This window comes from Moschus berezovskii, chromosome 25, assembly GCF_049115385.1.
Source record: "Moschus berezovskii isolate FMDL1 chromosome 25, NW_MosBer_1.0, whole genome shotgun sequence".
In the NCBI taxonomy this organism is placed as follows: Eukaryota; Metazoa; Chordata; class Mammalia; order Artiodactyla; family Moschidae; genus Moschus; species Moschus berezovskii.
This window is the reverse complement of record NC_142484.1, coordinates 39,367,246-39,386,615: the sequence shown is the minus strand read 5'-3', so window position 1 is coordinate 39,386,615 and position 19,370 is coordinate 39,367,246. Positions and strand designations below refer to the sequence as shown.

The 19,370-nt window shown below is 44.8% G+C and overlaps 1 protein-coding gene across 8 annotated transcripts in view; it reads left to right on the top strand.

Moving 5' to 3' along the window:
- The window catches only part of SYTL2 (synaptotagmin like 2), a 127,339-nt gene that overhangs the window by 64,138 nt on the left and 43,831 nt on the right, over positions 1–19,370 (top strand). For all 8 annotated transcript variants that reach the window (XM_088832446.1, XM_088832445.1, XM_055416137.2 and 5 more), the window contains 2 exons: positions 10,335–10,486; positions 12,780–12,912. In XM_088832446.1, coding sequence (XP_088688572.1) covers positions 10,335–10,486; positions 12,780–12,912 — 285 coding nt within the window. The remainder of the gene's footprint in view (positions 1–10,334; positions 10,487–12,779; positions 12,913–19,370) is intronic.

The window sequence follows — 19,370 nt, the reverse complement described above, 5'->3', positions numbered from 1 at the left end:
TACTGGTAGAATAAGACACTCGCAGCAATGCAAAAGCAAGAATGGGGTTTATTTCTAGCTCGAGCTAGGGCTCATGCCTCCTCCAGCGCAGTGGAGTGGGACAAGAGCCCCGAGCCCAGGTCACAGCGGTTTTTATAATCTCAGGTTACATAAGCACCTATTTCTGTTCAAAAGATCAAGCTGGCAGAAGCTCATTGGCCAGTTTATGCACGCACGGAAGCTCATTGGCCAGTTTATACGCGCGCGGGGTTTTTCTGGGGGATTTCCCTTTTTACTCTGATTGGCTCGACTTTTGGCGCCGGCGGGATCTTCTTAGGGAGGAGTTTCTGTGGACTTAGCCTCCACCCTCTCTCCAGGAAATCAAAACTTAGGCCTAAGCAAGGTCTCAGGCCTATCCTGGCTACTCAGATGTTAGGGCTCCTAACATCAGCACGTTGGATCTTTAGTTGCAGCTATAAACTCCTAGTTGCGGCATGTGGGATCTGGTTCCCTGACGAAGGATCTGGCCTAGACCCCCTGCATTGGGAGTGTGGGATGTTAGCCCCTGGACCACCAGGGAAGTCCCCCTCCCTTCTGTATTTACCTGGCCTCTGGGATTCCAGGCTACTGGGTCTCCTTCGTAGTTCTCTGATTCTGTTGAGTGGAGGTATTTATCAGGCATCTCTGGTAAGAGCTGAAAATATCCTTGAAAATTCCAAGTTCTGCCTGAAAGTGAGCCTGGTGAGGGGCGGGAGTGTGCAGCCCCTGGCACCAGTGAGTCTACAGCCACAGCAGGAAGGCTGTGGGTGCTCTTGCAGAGGGGACCTTGCAGAGTCTCCTTCCATGCACTGTTTCTAACGACACCTCCAAAGCTGTTGCTGGTGCTGCCCTTGTTTCTTGCTTTTTTAAACTGATGGAAGATGTCTTGGGGTGGTAAAAATCTGGTGTGAGTCAAACCCTGTTTGCTGCTACAATTCTTGTGTGTCAGTCACTCAGCTGTGACCAACTCTTTGGGACCCCATGGACTGTAGCCCGCCAGGCTCCTGTCCTTGGGATTCTCCAGGCAAGAATACTGGAGTGGGTTGCCAGGCCCTTCTCTGGGGATCTTTCCAACCCTGGGATCAGACCTGGGTCTCCTGCACTGCAGGCGGATTCTTTACTATCTGAGCCACCCTTCTGGGGGCCTCCCTAGTTAGGCACCAAGCAGCTTGGATGGACCTGGCCATGGGCGGGTCCAGGACTGAGTGTCAGGGGCACAGATGGGCAGCAGGCCTGTACCCTGTGGGCACTGACAGAGGCCCAGCTCACAGCCTGCTCCATACAAGAGGAATGGCGCTCTCGAACCCTTTGCTTTAGCCCTGAAGGGACTTGGATGATTCTGAGGCTGTCTGCTCCCGGACTGATGGAACAAAATTCTATTCTTTGGGCTTTTGCTTTTCAGTCCTGATACCATCCCCTAGCTGTTTGTCTTTGGTGCTTCCATCAGAGTTATAGCCTGACAGCTCTGGAAAGATTTTTGGGGTCCATATCAGTCACTTTACAGATAAAGCAGGAAAAACCCAGAGGCGAGAAGTGACTTACCCAGGGTCACACAGAGAGTCAATGCCAAAGCCATGATAAGAAAAGCTCTTGGTCTCCTGGTTTGAGAAGAACAGTAAGGGCTCTTCAGTCAAAACTGATTTGATTTTGAATCCTCTCCTCGCCACTAAATCAACTGTGGTTCATTTGGCAAGTTACTTGACCTCTCAGAGACTGGGGATACTATAGTATCAAACTCAAAGAATTATAGCCAGATAAAATAATTCTTTATCTTCTTAGCACATAGTAGGTGTCTGATACATTTTAATTTCCTTTTTCACCATTCCACCTATGCGTCTAAGGGGGAAAAAAGGACAGAATTCTCTGGTGAGTGGTCTGATTCCTTAGGAGGAAATTACTCCTAAAGCCCTCAACTATTTATTAATAAAATAGTGGAATCTAATTGAGCACTCATTAAGTATAGGAAACTTCTCTGGACTAATGAAAGGGATTTTAGGGTAATTGAAACATTACCAGCCCTCAAGGTATTTACCATTTATCGGATTATCAGTTGCAAATTTAAAACCTCGACCTTGTTTCCCTAACATGATTTCACAATGCCCCAGTTCTCCTCCAAGTTGGTAAGTGACTTTAGAGACATAAATTAGATAGTTCTATTCTTAGCCTAAGCAAAACACCATTAGAAAGGCAAATCTGCCTCTGAAATTCAGAGTGCTGTTTCAAATGCTGGCTCCTTATGGACTTTGGCGGCACAGACATTACTAATGGACAACAGCCCTGCTGCCCGCTCAGAGCAGACACTGCCGCAGAGTCCTTTTCAGTAAGGCCGTGGAGGAGAGTTGCATTTAAACTGAAATCTGTCTGCCATTCCTCATTTATCCAGGAATGCTTCAGCTTGTTCACATCCAAGCTCTTTTAAGACACTTTGGAGATGATTTATCCTATAGGTTACCTCCCATCCAAATTTCAGGACTTCCCAGGTGGTAAAAGAATGTACCTGCCAATGCAGGAGACGTTAGAGATGCGGGTTCAATCTCTGAGTCAGGAAGATCCCCTGAAAGAGGTCATGGCAACCCACTCCAATATTCTTGCCTGGAGAATCCCATGGACGGAGGAACCTGCCAGGCTACAGTCCAGGGGGTCACAAAGAGCCGGACACGACTTGGCGACTCAACAACAGCAACCTCCAGATTTCATGGATGAGAAAATGTCGTACAGAATTGTCCAGTTCCCAAATCACTCAACCTGTTAATGGTAGAAGGTGGATTTGAACCCAAGGGAATATCCACCGTGGTGTCTCTGGAGTTCAGTGAGAAGATAGCAATTCCAGGTCACTGCCCCTGCCCCCTACCTGTAGTCACAAGTGCTAGGTGCAGTTAGCTGCCATGCCTGTCTATCCAGCCTGCTTTCCTCACTGACAGCTGGAGGCATTTCACAAAGCAGCAGGGCAGCAGACATCAGGATGGATTCTTTTTCTCTCTCCTGGCTGCCTCCTCCCTCTCTGTCCTCTTTTTTTTTTTTTTTTTTTAGAAACACCACCACACATACATAGATATAATTTTGGTCTTTTATGGTTTGAAAATGACACACTCTAGAGGTGGTACTTCCTGTGCTTTGCGTCACACTGCCAGCAGGAAATCATGGCCCCTGGGTGTCTGTACACCAGCAGCACTGTGCCCTCCACCCCATAAACACACAGCCACGTCTAGGGTGATGGGTGTTCTTGCAGTAGATACCATCTCAACCGCGACCGCATCTTGTGATGCTCAGCTGCTGCCTTAAGCCCTAGTTTCTTTGAAATGAAGGCAGTTGTCATTGAAGAACTGGCTTCCGGCACCTCTGATGTGTTTTCTGTCAAAGCAAAGGGGGAAAGGAACCAACATTTGTCCAGGATTGACATTGTACACAGTGTCACATTTTCCCCTTTGATCCATGCGACAGTGTAGCCGAACCCACTCAGCAAGGAGGAAATGAGGGTGAGGGGTGAGGTTAGGAGCCCTGTGAGAGTGAAACCTTGCTCATCCACCTGCAAACCTGTGCTTCCCACACAAGGTGCTGACTCACAGAAGACTGTGGGGACCTGCAATGTATCCACAACTTGAGTGATGCATGTTTTGTCTTATTTTCTGCTGTAACGAGCTTTTGCAGTTTATTTCATTTTTCACGTGTGTTTGTTTTCAGATTCTCTATCAAAGGTTGAATTCCTTCGTAGAAAGAGTGAGGTGTGATAGCCATCTTAGAAATCAAAACCACGTTTGGCTGTCCCCGGCAGGGTGGGAAAGCAGTAGAAAGAATGTGGGTGAGGAGGCAGGCTGGCTTCTGGTCCAGGCTCTGTGTGACCTTGGGCAAACCTCTTAACCTCTCTGGGTTTCAATTCATCTTGAAGTGAGGCCATTTGTAGCTATCCAAGGTTCATTCCAGCTCTCATATTCAAAACAAACATCTAAGAGTACTTTCAAATCACCTAGTCTAACCCTCTTGCCCAGAATATGCTGAGGGGTTAAAAAAAATATCTAGGGAATCAAGCGGTCAGCCTCTCCGGCCAGTCTGCTGATTCTCATTGTCCATAGCTGATCAGATAACATCGTCCAGGTTCTCCCTATGATGCTAGACCTTTGCTTCCTCATGATGAACAGCTAGAATCTGGGGTGTGCTGTGTAAGTACAGGGAAGAAAGCTGTTTCAACCCAGGATGAAGGGTGCCACTGTTCTTCTGGCTTTGCTGTGGAAGCGCTCGCATTCTTTCTGCACCACGGGAGTTGGCATTGGCAGTTAGACTGGCTGTAGACTAACTATTTTATGTACAGTTCCAAGCATATACCTTGTATGCAATAGGGAATCAATGAACTAGTGGATAAGCAAATGAACAGATAAGGCCTTTAACATACAGAGGAGGCAAGATGGCCATCTTCTGCAATTGACTGAATTCTTTGGGCATCATAGTAAACCTGTAAGGATTAAATGAGATAATGCATGTTAAGTGCCATGCATGAAGCCCAGTATAAAACACATGCTTAGTGTATATTAGCTGATGGAATGGGGCCATGACCAGGACAGTGTCTTCTCTAGGCTAAGTATTCTTCTGCTTTCACTTTGTCCAGCAATCTGTGGGTATTTATTGAGCATCTTCTTGGTCCTCTGCTCTCTACTAAGTATAATGTGCAAGTGAAAAGGATGGTAAGGTCTAAAAAGTGTGAGGGCCAAGAAACTTATCCTTTTCCCCACTTCAGCTAAATGGTACAACTGGAGAATCAAATGCTAATTTGTTGGTACAATTCAGGTTCAAGAAAAATGAGATCAATGTAGGCTGGTAGTAAAGATTTTTTTTTTTTTTAATTTTTAAAACTTAAAGCTAATTTACAATATTATATGTTTCCTGTTAGTACTGCATTGGGGTCCAGTATTTTTATAGATTATATGCCTTTAAAAGTTATTGCAAGATAATGGCTATAATTCCCTGTGCTGTACAATATATCCATGTTGCTTGTCTATTTTATACATAGTAGTTTGTGTTTCTTAATCTGGTACCCCTATTTTGCACCCCCATTCCCTTTCCCCTTTAGTTTGTTTTCTATATCCCTGAGTCTGTTCTTGTTTGGCATATACATTCATTTGTATTATTTTTTGTTGTTATTGTTCAGTTGCTCAGTCGTGTCTGACTCTTTGTGACCCCATGGACTACAGCATGCCAGGCTTCCCTGTCCTTCACTATCTCCCTGAGTTTGCTCAAACTCATGTCCATTGAGTCAGAGATGCCATTCAAACATTTCATCTTCTGTCACGCCTTTCTCCTCTTGCCCTCAGTCTTCCCCAGCATCAGGGTTTTTTCCAGGAGTCGGCTCTTCCCATCAGGTGGCCAGAGTATTGGAGCTTCAGCTTCAGCAGCAGTCCCTCCAATGAATATTCAGTGTTGCTTTCTTTTAGGATTCACTGATTGGATCTCCCTACAGTCAAGGGAGCTCTCAAGAATCTTCTCCAGCACCACAGTTCAAAAACATCAATTCATCAGTGCCCAGCTTTCTTTATAGTCCAACTCTCACATCCATACATGACTACTGGAAAAACCATAGCTTTGACTAGACGGACCTTTGTCAGCAAAGTGTCCCTGCTTTTTAATATGCTGCCTAGGTTTGTCATAGCTTTTCTTCCAAGGAGCAAGCGTCTTTTAACTTCATAGCTGAAGTCACCATCTGTGGTGATTTTGGAGCCCAAGAAAATAAAATCTGCCACTGCTTCCACTTTTTCCCCTTCTATTTGCCACGAAGTGATGGGACCAAATGCCATGATCTTAGTTCTTTGAATGTTGAGTTTTAAGCCAGCTTTTTCACTCTCTTCTGTCACCCTCATTAGTTCCTCTTCACTTCTACCATTAGAGTGGTATCATCTGCATATCTGAAGTTGTTGATATTTCTCCCAGCAGTCTTGAATCCAGCTTGTGATTCATCTAGCCCAGCATTTTGCATGATGTACTTTGCATGGAAGTTAAATAAGAAGGGTGACAATATATAGCCTTGATGTACTCCTTTCCCAATTTTGAACCAGTCTGTTGTTCCCTGTCTGGTTCTAACTATTTCTTCTTGACCTGCATATAGGTTTCTCAGGAGGCAGGTAAGGTGGTCTGGAATTCCCATTCTCTTTAAGAATTTTCCAGTTTGTTGTGATCCGCACCGTCAAAGGCTTTAGTGTAGTCAACGAAGGGGAACCAGATGTTTTTCTGGAACTCCTTTGCTTTCTCTATGATCCAGTGGATGTTGGCAATTTGATCTCTGGTTCCTCTGCCTCTTCTAAACCCAGCTTGTATACCTAGAAGCTCTTGGTTCATGTACTGTGAAGCCTAGCTTGAAAAACTTTGAGCATTACCTTGCTAGTGTGTGGAATGAGCACATTCCCCAAGTAAGTGACATCATACATGATTTGTCTTTCCGTCTGACTTATTTCACTACCCATAATATTCTCCAGGTGCTGAGAAGATTTTACCAGCACCACCTAGGTGGTAGGTTCTTTTATTTTCCATTTTTGGTCATGCTGTGCAGCCTGTGGGATCTTAGTTCCCCAACCAGAGATCACTCCTGCACCTCCTGCAGTGGAAACACCGAGTCTTAACACTGGACCACCAGGGAAGTGCCTGATGGTGGGATTTCATTTGTAATCCCCATCTCTACAGAACTTGGACTTTGATGTCTTGCATGTGGTTTCATCTATAAAATATTCCAAATGGCTAAGATAGAAAAAGAGATTGATTAACTCTGGCAGTGATTATCATGATAGGAAATATATAAATAGCATTTAGTGCATTTGAAGGTATTTCCTATTTTTTTTTGCCACTTTAAAAGAGATGAACCAGAAACCCAGCCTGAGTTCTTTACTGTAATGGCCTTACTGGGAGCCTGACTCCCATAGCACTGCAGGCTTAGTGGGGCCAGAGGCTTGGAGACAGTTAGGCAGGAGCAGATCAAGTGTTGCCTAATGATGCTTACAAAGTGCCTTTCAGTTGAACAACAAAAATAAGTAAATAAATAATGTTATGAAGGGAAATTGGGTTGTTATGCTCTGAGGGCTTGTGGTCTCCTTCAACAAGCTGATGTCAGATTTCCTTCTGCATTTTCCTAATCCTCCAAGAGATGAGGTGTCCTGCCTGAACCGGAGAAGGCACTGCCATTGAATTGAGATGGAGCTTGGTTCACTCAAGCCCAGGAACAGCAGGCTCTCATCTCTTATCTGACTCACACCAGGCTGGCTGCTGTGCATTTATCCACTAAACAGTTTCTAAGCATCAGTTCTGTGCAGGGCTCTGTGCTAGGGTCTCTTGTTAGAAAGGTGATTAGGAGGTAGTCCTCGCTTTCAAGGGATTAGCAGAGTTCACAGGTCAGTGTGTGAGACGGATGTGCAAACAGATCATTGGAACACAGTGTGGTGAGCGCTGCCATGGAGGAGCTGTGGGAGCAGGGAGAAGGGCCGGCCGCCCGGTGCCCTCAGGAGTCAGGGAAGCCTTCCCTGGTGAGGCAGTGCATAGATCTGAGGGATGAGGGGTCACGTGCTGGACAGAGAAGTGAGAGAAAGACATCCCAAGAGAATTTACATTTATTGGTCTCTTACCATGATCCAGGCACTGTAGGTACTTCCAGGTAAATACTGCCTTTCGACATCCTAGAAGTCCTGCAGGGGACCTCTTATTTCCCCCTGTCTTTATAAACAAGGAGACTGAAGCTTAGAGGGGTAGAGGAAGCTGCCAAAGATGGCATTTAAGCAGGGTCAGAACTGGAATTTGGACCCAGTCTGGGGAGACACCAAAGTCCATATTCTTTCTGCCACAACCTCCTGCCCTTAATGTCTGCAGAGGTCATGCAAGAGCAGTTTGGAGATCAGTGAGAAGTCAAGTGGGGAGCATGGGAGCAAGTGCTGGCAAATGAATCTGGAAAGATAGCCTGAAGCCAGGTGGTCGGGGCTGCATCAGATATTCCTTCCCTCCAGAAGTGCTGAGTGAGCACCCACTGTTTTCCAGACCCGAAGCAGAGATATACTGAGTACAGGCCCTGCCCCTCAGGGCTCACTGTCTAGTCACGGAGAGCTGGAAGGACTTCTCTTTTCTGGCATTGAACTTGAATGAGGTCCTTTTGGGAAGAGAAGGCAAAAGCTGCATCAGCATCCGGGGTGGATTGTTTGCTCTGCTGAAAATCTAGGCAATGATTCCATATGCCAGCAATATCATATGATATTTGTTTCTCTCTGTCTCACTTCACTCAATATGACAGTCTCTAAGTCCATCCAGGCTCCTCTGTCCATGGGATTTCCCAGGCAGAAATGCTAGACTGGGTTGCCATTTCCTTCTCCAGGGAATTTTCCGGACCCAGGGATCAGACCCACATCCCGTGCCCTGCGGGCAGATTCTTTTACCACAGAGTCATTTCACCTTGTTTTCTTTTTTTTATGGGTGAATGAACACATCTTCTTTATCCATTCTTGTTGATGGACATTTAGGTTGCTTCCACATCCTGGCTGTTAAAAATATACACTCTACTATATATAAAAATTGATAACTAATAAGGACCTACTGTATAGCACAGGGAACTCTACTCAATACTCTGTAATAACCTATGTGGGAAAAGAATCTAAAAAAGTGGATATACATATATGTATAACTGAATAACTTTGCTGTACAGCAGAAGCTAGCACCACATTTTAAATCAACTATATTCCAATAAAGATATTTGAAAAAATTGGGGCAATGGGAAATCATTAGATACATTTCATAGGAACCACGACCTCTGGTGAATCAGAACCATGAAGTGAAGACACTGTCCCTGTTAGGATTTGGTGGTGGGCCGTTACTACCATGTGTCCGAGGGTTGTGATTGGACATGTTTGGCATAGGGTCCCTTCTTTAAGTGGAGAGCAGGGACGTTTCCAGCAGAGAGTCAGACTATGGCTGGAAAGTGTCTCTTCAGGCACACTTGGGAGAGAGAAAACGTACTTGTCAGAACCCTGGTGCCTGCCCCTCCTGCCTTCCCCTTTCCCAGGTGGGCCTTTGTGCAGCCGTCACACCCTGCCAACGCCTTGGTGTGGCCACCCTGCACATTCTCTGGCTAAAACGCTTAGATTTGCTCTGTTAGGTAGTGTGCATATTCACTTGAATGACAATCATCAAACCCTGTTGGATTTTTGTAGCACAGTATCTTCCAAGAGTTGAAAGTCTCCTTAAAGCTTTTATTTTACTTTATTGTAAGTACAGCTCTGTGAACAAGAAAAGATAGATTTTTTTGTCTCTCATTTTATTGACATGGATAGAGAGATGCGGAGGTTATGAGACTTGTCATTGCAGAACAGTGTTTTTCCCCTCTGCTGTAAAATGGGGGAAACTTTAGGAGGGTGGTACTTGGTTTGTTCTTTACATTTTAGCTTTTCCATGAGCATCAATGACGGTGGAACCCTTAGAAGCAGTATCTACACAAATGGAATTTGCCCCTGCCTGCACTCCCTACCCCACCTAAGTCTGATCTTCCCTGATCCAAGCCTGCTTTGCTGAATTCATTTTCCTAGAATTAAAAACCATGGACATATAGGCTTCCAGAAAAGTCTCTGATAAGTTCATTTCACTGAAATGGCAAGAACCGATGAGCCGATAACTTCCCCCTGAGTTATCCACTCAGTGTTTATTAGGTGCCAGGCGTTCGCAGACGGTAGTGTACGTGCATTAGCGAACTTAATCCTCATAGAAATCTCACGAGGTGAGTTACTATTATTAACCCCCTTCCTTTTTAAAGATTTTTTAAGGTGGACATTTTAAAAGTCTTTCTTGAATTTGTTACAGTATTGCAGCTGTTTTAAGTTTTGCTTTTTTGGCCACTGAGGCATGTGGGATCTTATCTCCCCAATTAGGGATCAAACCCGCACCCACCCTGTGTTAGAAGGTGACATCTTAACCACTAAACCATCAGGGAAATTCCTTAACCTCTTTTTAAAAATAAGGAAACCAAGGCTTCGGGAAGCATAAAATGCCCTTTTTCTCTGGGGTATTTGCATTTGAACAGTGAACACACAAGCCTGCAGCTGAAAAGTGAATTTGCTCTTGAGAAATCTCAGGCGTCATCTAGGGATCTTGGCTTAAATCTTTGAATTTTTGAAAACTGTTGGCATTGGATCCTCTGACCTTTTAGTTAAAGCATACACTGGTTAGTCATCTGGGAGGTTTGTGGGATCTCATAAAACATTGAGAGCTTCATTTTGGCCATATGCTTACAACTTCTTTGTGCAGTGTCACTGTGAACTCATTTACTTACCATGGATTCATAACAAAGCAAAGCGTTTTTCCTTTTGTAGACATTTGCCTGAAAAAGTTAAGGATGACCGGCAACTGAAGAATATGAGTGGCCAGTGGTTTTATGAAGCCAAGTCAAAAAGACACAGAGACAGAATCCACGGTGCAGATATCATCAGAGCATCCATGAGGAAGAAGAGGCCCCAGGTGGCAGGTAAGTTGATTGGGCTAGTGCCTCTCAAGCCAGCATTTGTTTGGGAGAAGTAGTCCTTGGGAGAAGGGAAGGGTGTCACCATCATTACTGAAATCTGCAGAGGGAAATCATTTAGGGATGTGTTTTGCATAATGTGTGGTCCTGTAGTTCAAAATCTTTTTGGGTTTAGATGGATGAAGTCAGGGCTAAGTGACTTAGTGTGGTAAAGAAGAACAAAGGAAGTCCTTTAGCTGCCATATTGATTTGGAGTAACATTGACAATTGAGGCTTATAAGGGGTGTGTATGTGTGTGTGTGTTAAGGGGTGTGTGTGTGTGTTAAGGGGTGTGTGTGTGTGTCTGTGTGTGTGTGTGTGTCCTCTGTTGTTGTCTGACCCTTGGACAGTAGCCTACCAGGCTTCTCTGTCCATGGAATGTTTGAGGCAAAAATACTGGAGCGGGTTGCCATTTCCTACTCCAGGGGATCTTCTCAGCCTTGGGGGATCAAATCCACATCTCTTGTGTCTCCTGCATTGACAGGCAGATTTTTTTTAACCAGTGTACCACCTGGGAAGCTCTTATCAGGAATCTACCATTTCCTCTTTCTTTGGCTCTGACTAAAAATTCAGAACCTTTTCTCCTGAGTAGTAACAGGAAGAGATTAGCCTTCCTGCTCAATGACCGTGACACCTGGTACTTCTTTAAAAACCAAGTACATCATTTAAGGGACTGTAAAGACAGCATTTTGGAGGCTTGTTTAGAATTCTGTTGAGTTCATTAAATATTTACCAGGTTCCTTCTTTCTAATTAACTCTGCACTAATCAGTGTAAACCTTTACCCCTGAGAACTCGCCCCTGTCTAGTTCTAACCTGTTCTCAATAAGGAAATTACCTCTTCAGCATTTAATATGTTATAGGCATTTGTTCCCTAATATTTCTAATTGTAGTAGCAATCTTGTAAGGTAGGTATTATTATCCTCATTATATATATGTAATATGTAAAACTCAGAGATGTGAAGTAACTTGCCTAAGGTCATCAACAGGCTATGAACACTGCACAGCTCATCGTAAGGAGTCAGCCCTCATCTATAAGGAGCGTGGCTCTACATCAGAAGGGCTGAAATCCCAGCTCTGCCATGTGTCCTCCAAAAACCATCCAGAACTTCAGAAATCTTGAAGGGTCCCATGGGTTATACCGAGGGCTCCATTTTGCAGCTAAAGAAACTAGACTTATGATTAGAGAGACCTATGAATGTATTTGGAAATTGGGAGTCCTTGGTGACTCAGACAGTAAAGAATCTGCCTGCAATGCAGGAGACCTGGGTTCAACCCCTGGGCCAAAAAGATCACCTGGAAAAGAGAATGGCAACCCGCTCCAGTATTCTTGCCTGGAGAATCCCATGGACAGAGGAGCCAGGCGGGCTACAGTCCATGGGGTGGCAAAGAGTCAGACACGACTGAAGCGACTAAGCACATGTTGCTTCATCTTAATTCTTAACACTGACGGAAGTATTTCTGGCGCTTACTGGCTAAGTGGCCTTAGGCAAGTCTCTTGATCCCTTTGGTCTTCAATTTTGAAATCTGTGAACTTAGAACATTTTTTTCCTCCTCAGGGGATAATGCATGCAAGGGACTCAGCACTTTGCCTCAAACTCAGTCATCGCTTAGTTGATACTAATTATCTAAGAGGTGCAGGTAGAGAGCAGTGGGTGTTCAGAGGCCAAAGAGATTATTTCCTGAAGAGGGATCACAGAGGTTTTAAGGAGGCTCTGGCACCTGAGCTAGCTTTTGAGAACTTGTAGAATTTGGCTGTGTAGAGACTGTGAGAGGAGGAGGCAGTGGAGAGGAACATTCCAGAATAGAAGCATTTGCTCCCTTTTGTATCCCAGAACCCAGCCTTGAGTCGAGCCCACTGTAGCTGTTCGGTAAAGAGTTGGTAATGATGGTGTGTCTGTCCCAACAGGAACTTCCCTGTCCTGAGCATCCCCTGGCCATGCACAATAAGTCCTGACCCCAGTACAGGTCAGATTCACCTAGCGCAGTCACAATTTTGCTTTAGTCGTCTCTGGACATTTAAAGGTGCGCCCATGCTCTCTGGAGACTCTACTTGTGGGCAACTAAACAACATGGCTCCTCTCGCAGATGTATTGATAATTCTGATCCCAAGTACACAGACTCATTCATGACTGCCTGGATGCTCAGGGAAGGCCTGACATTCAGGTTCCAGCCTTCAGAGGTTAGAGCTGATATGAGAAGTTGTAGATTGTGGAGAAGACAGATGGATAACCTTCTTGCCTTTATTGTTTCCTGTTTCAGATGAGCAGAGTAAGGACAGAGCAAACAGGGCAAAGGAAAGCTGGGTGAATAACATCCACAAGGATGCTTTCCTTCCCCCAGAGCTAACTGGTGTTGAAGAGCCAGAAGAAGATGTAGCCCCAGCAAGCCCCAGGTGAGACCGAGCTCACGGGGAGAGCTGCTGCACGCAGGGGGGTCCTGGCCAAATTCTGCTGTGTGTGTGCGTGCAGAGGCCAGCCAGGTCTCATGGGCATGGGGAGGAGGGCACAGATGAGAGCGTACTGAGTCCTGATATGAACAAAGCCTGAGAGGTATTCTTTCTCAGCTTCCAGAATGTCTAACAAATCTGCATATTAAATAAAATTAAAATGTCAAGTGGTGATTTCTTCCAGCACCAACTGGAGCTGTTTTTGTTTTTGTTATTTGTGCTAAGGGTTTATTCATAGAGTAAATGAAAAGGTACTCCAAAATGAATATTGGGGAATAAGTCATTGAAGGAAAGAGATGAGTGGGGAATTCCCTGGTGATCCAGTGTTAGGACTTAGATACTTACACTGCTGTGGGCCTAGGTTCCTTCCCTGGTCGGGGAACTAAGATCCCCACAAGCTGCACAAATGTGGCCAAAAAAAAAGAAATCAGTGATGATCACATTGTAACAGCCTGGTGCAATTAAAGAAATGTAAGCACCAAAACCAAGCAGATGGGAATTCCAATCCTGAATATGCCATTTATTAGCATTTGACCATGGGCAAGTCATTTAACCTCCCTGAATCTCTTTTCCCAACGACAGATAGGAATCATACTGTATAAGAAAGATTCTGATGAGAATTAGTACATAAAATACCTGGTTCATGGTAGGTACTGAATAGACGCCTCTTAAGGATGCAGATTGTCCTCAATATTTCAGTCTTGCTTTTGTGTGCTTTCCATTTATCTTATCACCTGACCAATCAAAATGCACATTTGTACATCCTTCCTATGATACAGCTGACTGTGAGGCTATGTTGCCACAAACTTTTTCAACCAAGATGATCCGTTTTTAGATATTTAAGGATCTTCCCATTGGTGTCTGTCCATTGGAGGTATAGTTGTTACTCTTTGGTTGAAGGACAGTTACATTTTATCTCTAGTTCCTCAGTGAAGACAATTGAGTCAGAATCTCCAACTGTAATGAAGTCAGTGAATTTGCTGGTGGGACAGTTACTAAGTCAGGGTCCAAGGCTGAGACACCTGGGAAATGGGCATGTTTTTAATATAATTTGTGGATGAGAGAGTGAGTCTGTTCTATAGGCACCAACAGGCATTTCAGAGTCAAATATAAGTATCATGGTATATGGATAATGGAATACTGAGTCTATTAAGGTACCTGTTGTTTATCCATTTCCCTTTTAGAGAGGACTCGCTTTGTTTTCCTGGGTGGTAGGTGGCACCATGTCCCCCCGCCCCCACTCAGGATGATCTGTGATGTTCTGTCAAGACCCTGATGCTGGGAAAGATTGAAGGCAAAAGGAGAAGGGGGTGGCAGGGGATGAGAAGCTGGTTAGACGGCATCACCAACTCAATGGACATGAATTTGAGCAAACTCCAGGAGATAGTGAAGGACTTCCTTTCCTTCTCCCAGGAACTCATTTCATCTCAAATGGCCTGAGGGACCGAGGTGCTACAGCCCTTAGAGCTCGACTGAGTTTCCTTATGACCACGCAGCCTGGTGGGTACCCACCTTCCTTTCCCAATTTGAGGCTGTGAATAGTGTCCACATTTGTGTCTCTGTTGTTGGTTACATTTCTTGGATGACCTCAGACACATCTATAAAGTTTCATCTGTATGTACCTCAGAACCAAGCTGTTTCACCAGGGTGTTATGAGATGAAATGTAACGAGGTATGGGTACCACTTGGCATTCCTCAGGAAGAAAGAAAATTGGCAATTTGCAGGTGGTCTTATATTAGGTTGGCAATCCCTGATGGCTCAGATGGTAACCAATCTGCCTGCAATGCAGGAGACCCGAGTTCAATCCCTGGCTCAGGAAGATCCCCTGGAGAAGGAAATGGCAACCCACTCCAATGTTTTTACCTGGAGAATTCCATGGACAGAGGAGCCTGGTGGGCTACAGCCCTGGGGTCGCAAAGAGTCGAACACGACTGAGCAACTAACATATTATGTTATTATAACACAGCTGAGGTAGGCCGAGAAGACAGGAATAAACATGTTTGATGTGTCCGGCATACTTTGCTTGTTACGTGGCGTGAGCGGTGATCACCCAGAACTGTAGCAGGAGCTGTTGTTTACTTCCTTCTCTCTGTGTCAGAAACTCCTGCTTTACCCGGTGTCGGGTTCCAGCAAGTTTCTCACCTATACTTTAACCTTTGGGAACTGGGTGTGTTAAGTATATTTTGGGGCCTGTACTTTTAGACTAAGTGAACTTCAATAGCGTGACTCAATACCTGTCAATATTTTCATAGTCAGGAGTCAGGGAGCGTGAGGCAACCCTAACTGGGTATTGCAGTTTCTGAAGGAATTTTTTTTTTTTCTAGTAAGCTCTGGGGCAAGAGTCCTTCTTCTGTTGTGGGCACAATTCTGAGTGCTTCTGTTTGTGAGTAATTAACTCATTGTGGGCATTAAACGTGTATTCAAGCATGAGAAGCTACCCGAGTTCCTTTGGAACTGGCCTTTCCATCTGTAGCCTGAGGAGCCAGAGAGGGCTCTGATGAACAGAGGGGGAGCAGGGGTGAGGTTCTCTTTCGAGCGGCAAAGAAAACTCCAAGCGCGCTCAGCTCTAGTTCTGGCTGCTGGCAAGTACTGGCACAAACATTGGTGAAGGACTGGTGTTTGGGATCGAAGTGTTTTCTGTTTCTAGTTATCACAGATTGAGCCCTTTAATAAAATATAATAAAAGTGAATACTCGAAACGTGAAATACGAATAACAACAAGGGCATGCCAAACATAGGCCCACTGATGACGTACTGTGATGTCTCGGCAAATTGCTATAACTGATTCTAAATGCATACTCTTGATGTGTACTTGTTGTAAACCAGTAACACACAGTTCACATACTGGCACTGGTACAATGGTCTGCAGTTTGATAGCACATCGTGTCTCTGCCCCCAAATAATTGTGGGACAGGCACACAATGATCCCTCGGACATGGCTGAGCCTTGATGGGGAAGCAGAGGATGAAAATGTGAGAAACTTCATGTGCGTCAGAGCCTGCCCCCCCAGCGAGGAATAACGTGTGTTTCCTGGTTATAGAGGTAGGCCTGCCCTGGGATGAGAAGCCCCTCCTTTGTTATTTGAGATGACGTGCTCTATGAAAAAAGTGTGGCTGCTCAGGGAGTCATGGGGAGTCTAGTAGCCGCTCACCTGACCAGGGCCTTTGGTGCTGCTTTGGTCTGAAAGAGCCCAGAGGTGGACTGACCTGTTTAGTTCCCCTCTGTCTCTCCAATCTCTTCCCCTAAGACTGCCTCTCTGAGGACTGGTCCCTCTGGTAGCTTATATCATCTTGGCTGAGAGTAGAAAGTGAGCGTGTTAGTTGCTCAGTTGTGTCCAACTCTTTGAGACCCCATGGACTCTGGCCTGCCAGACTCCTCCGTCCTTGGAATTGTCTAGGCAAGAATGCTGGAGTGGGTATGTGGCCACAGACAGGGTCAGCCCAGACCTCTAAAAAAATGAAAAACAAAAGCAAGAGTTTCTCAGGTGTGTTCTAAGCTTCCTAACTCTTTTCTTCTCCTGGTTTCTCCTCCCACACTCTTTGCCATCCCACATCCTTCAGTCCCCTTGTGGCCTTCTCCTTTCCCCTTGGAAAGGCTCTAATGTGCATTCTACCCTAAGGCCGTTTTTAATAACTTAAGCCAGTGTGGATGAAAGTTTTGAGCTTCTTTCCTTTTCTTGGTTGTTTCTAAAAGCTTAAAGAATTACTCTGAGAATATATCCTGATAAGGTTCAGAACCTTCAACCACAGAAAGCAAGTTCCTAGGTGCAAAGGAGGTTACATTAGAGGCAGTGGGCATCACATGAAGGACGTGGTAGCCTACTCTGACTACATATAAACCAGCCCTAGTGACAGATGACAGTCAGTAATAGGCCAATGACTGCTACTGTTGGAGCAGAAGTCACAGGGGGTGCTGTGCGCCAGCCTGAGCCACAGGCAGAAGAAATAGGAAGCCAGGTGAAAGGCTGTCTAAGAGTGAGATGCAGAGACAGATAGGACAAAGAGAAATAGGTATGAATAGTGAGGATAAGGCAATGGCAAGCCACTCCAGTACTCTTGCCTAGAAAATCACATGGACAGAGGAGCCTGGTGGGCTGCAGTCCATGGGGTTGCTACTAGTCAGACACGACTGAGCGACTTCACTTTCACTTTCACACATTGGAGAAGGAAATGGCAACCCACTCCAGTGTTCTTGCCTGGAGAATCCCAGGGATGGCGGAGCCTGGTCGGCTGCCGTCTGTGGGGTCGCACAGAGTCGGACACGACTGAAGCGACTTACAAGCAGCAGCAGCAGCAGTGAGGATAGAGCCATCAATGCACAGGTTGGCTCAGTTTACTTTCAGGATATTCCTTGGAAATAAAGTGTGTAAATATCCTTGTTTGCAGTTGATTGAAAAGCACAGATTTAGCATCTTTCTAGCACCTAGTAGAAGAAATCATTCTGTAGGGCTGCAAATTCATTCTCCATGTAGTCATTCAGCCAGTCGGTAAACAGTTGTTGAGTATTTGTTGTACCCAAGATGGTAGCTAGGAATTCAAAGTGGAATAAGATATGATCCCTGTCCTTGAGGAACTTATTCCAGAAATAATTATATTTAAGGGATTTCTTGAAGGATAAGAAGGATGCTGTTAGGGAGATGACGAGAGAGGCCAGGACAGGCAGAAGGGATAACATGGGAGTCTGGCTCAGCTTGGCATCTGGAAGGGTCTAATATAGTGGATATATTGCAGTTATCAATTACTAGTTATCTCTTGAGTGTTCATCAACACTTCAAATTTCTTTTGAACTCATCTCTAAAATTCTGTTATATGTTTCCTCTTTTCTCCATTCCCTTAATTGGGATTTCACTATCTCTCACCTAAATTTCTGTTATAATGTCCTTATTGAATTGAACCTGTCTACACAGTTACCAGATCATGACTCTAAAAAGTAAACTGGATCATAAAGCCATTTGGTGGTTCCTTGTGACTTAAAAATGAAAGTCTAGCCTTTTGGTCAACATTCAAGGCTCTTCACAATCTGGTTCTAACTACTTCTTTTAGCATGAGTGGGTGTGTTAGTCACTCAGTCCTATTTGACTCTTTGTGACCCTATGGACTATAGCCCGCCAGGCTCCTCTGTCCATGGAATTCTCCAGACAAAAATACTGGAGTGGGGTAGCCATTCCCTTCTCCAGGGGATATTCCCGATTCAGGGATCGAACCTGGGTCTCCTGCATTGCAGGCGGATTCTTTACCGTCAAAACCACCAGGGAAGAGAAATTCTCAACTGTGACCTCTATGTCATAATTGCCCAAGGAACTTTTAATAATCCAGATTCCCAGGACTAGGTATCACTGTGTTGCCCTCTTGGGTTGAGGACCTGGGTCTTGCTCAGCACCATCCCCCAAGCTTCTAACAATTTATCCAGCATATAGGAGTTACTTGGTATCTATGGACCAAATGAATGAATGTTGTTCCCTCTCTTACTGTCGTCCATCACTTATCACTACCTGACATTATATTGCATGTTCGTTTTTGTGTGTTTGTTGTCCCCTCCTCTCAGCTGCTCGAGGAAAAAGGCTTTGTCTACTACTGCATTTCGTTCACTGCTCTCTTCCTGGAACAGACAATAGTGCCCAACAAATGTCTTGTGGAATAAATGAATGAAAGAAGAATATGTGGGAAAATATATTTTTAAATTAAAAAAAAAGAGAAAAATAGATGGAGAGTGAGAGATGGATTGACTGAGAATAGTTGATGATATAATGAATTATTAAATAGAGAATAATGGTGAAAGAGGGGTTAATGGATAAACAAATGAGTAATAAATAATTGAATGAAGTCCTTTGGACCCCAGGGATACAGTAGAAAAAGAGACTAAGAGAGCGAGAAAAAATTTAAGCTACAAGGTAAGAATGGCATTGATGATAACATCCAGGTTTTATAGCTTTGCCAAGACTGCCTCGCTTCAGACATATCACCATGAGCTCTGGTGATTATAAAAGCTGGAGGAGACTTTGAGGGCTGTTCTCATTCAGGATGGAGAACTAGAAGGCATGGAAGTAGGAGGGAGCTTGGCTGCTACAGAGGTTGTGATGCCCATTAATCAAAAATATCCCTGGAGAACGTCCCCAAAATGAGTTCAGGGAGACAGGATAAAGCCTGTACTCTGGTGTTTCTTTCCATGACATTGGCAGATTTTCCTCTGGGAATTTTTCTATGAAAAGCTGCGAAAGTGATGAGCTTTCTTGCAAGCAAAAGCTGTGCACCCCCACCTTTCTTTGTTTTTGGTAGAATTGAAGTGCTATTTCATTATAAGTTATCATGCTGCTGCTGCTGCTGAGTCACTTCAGTCATGTCCGACTCTGTGTGACCCCATAGACGGAAGCCCACCAGGCTCCCCCCTCCCTGGGATTCTCCAG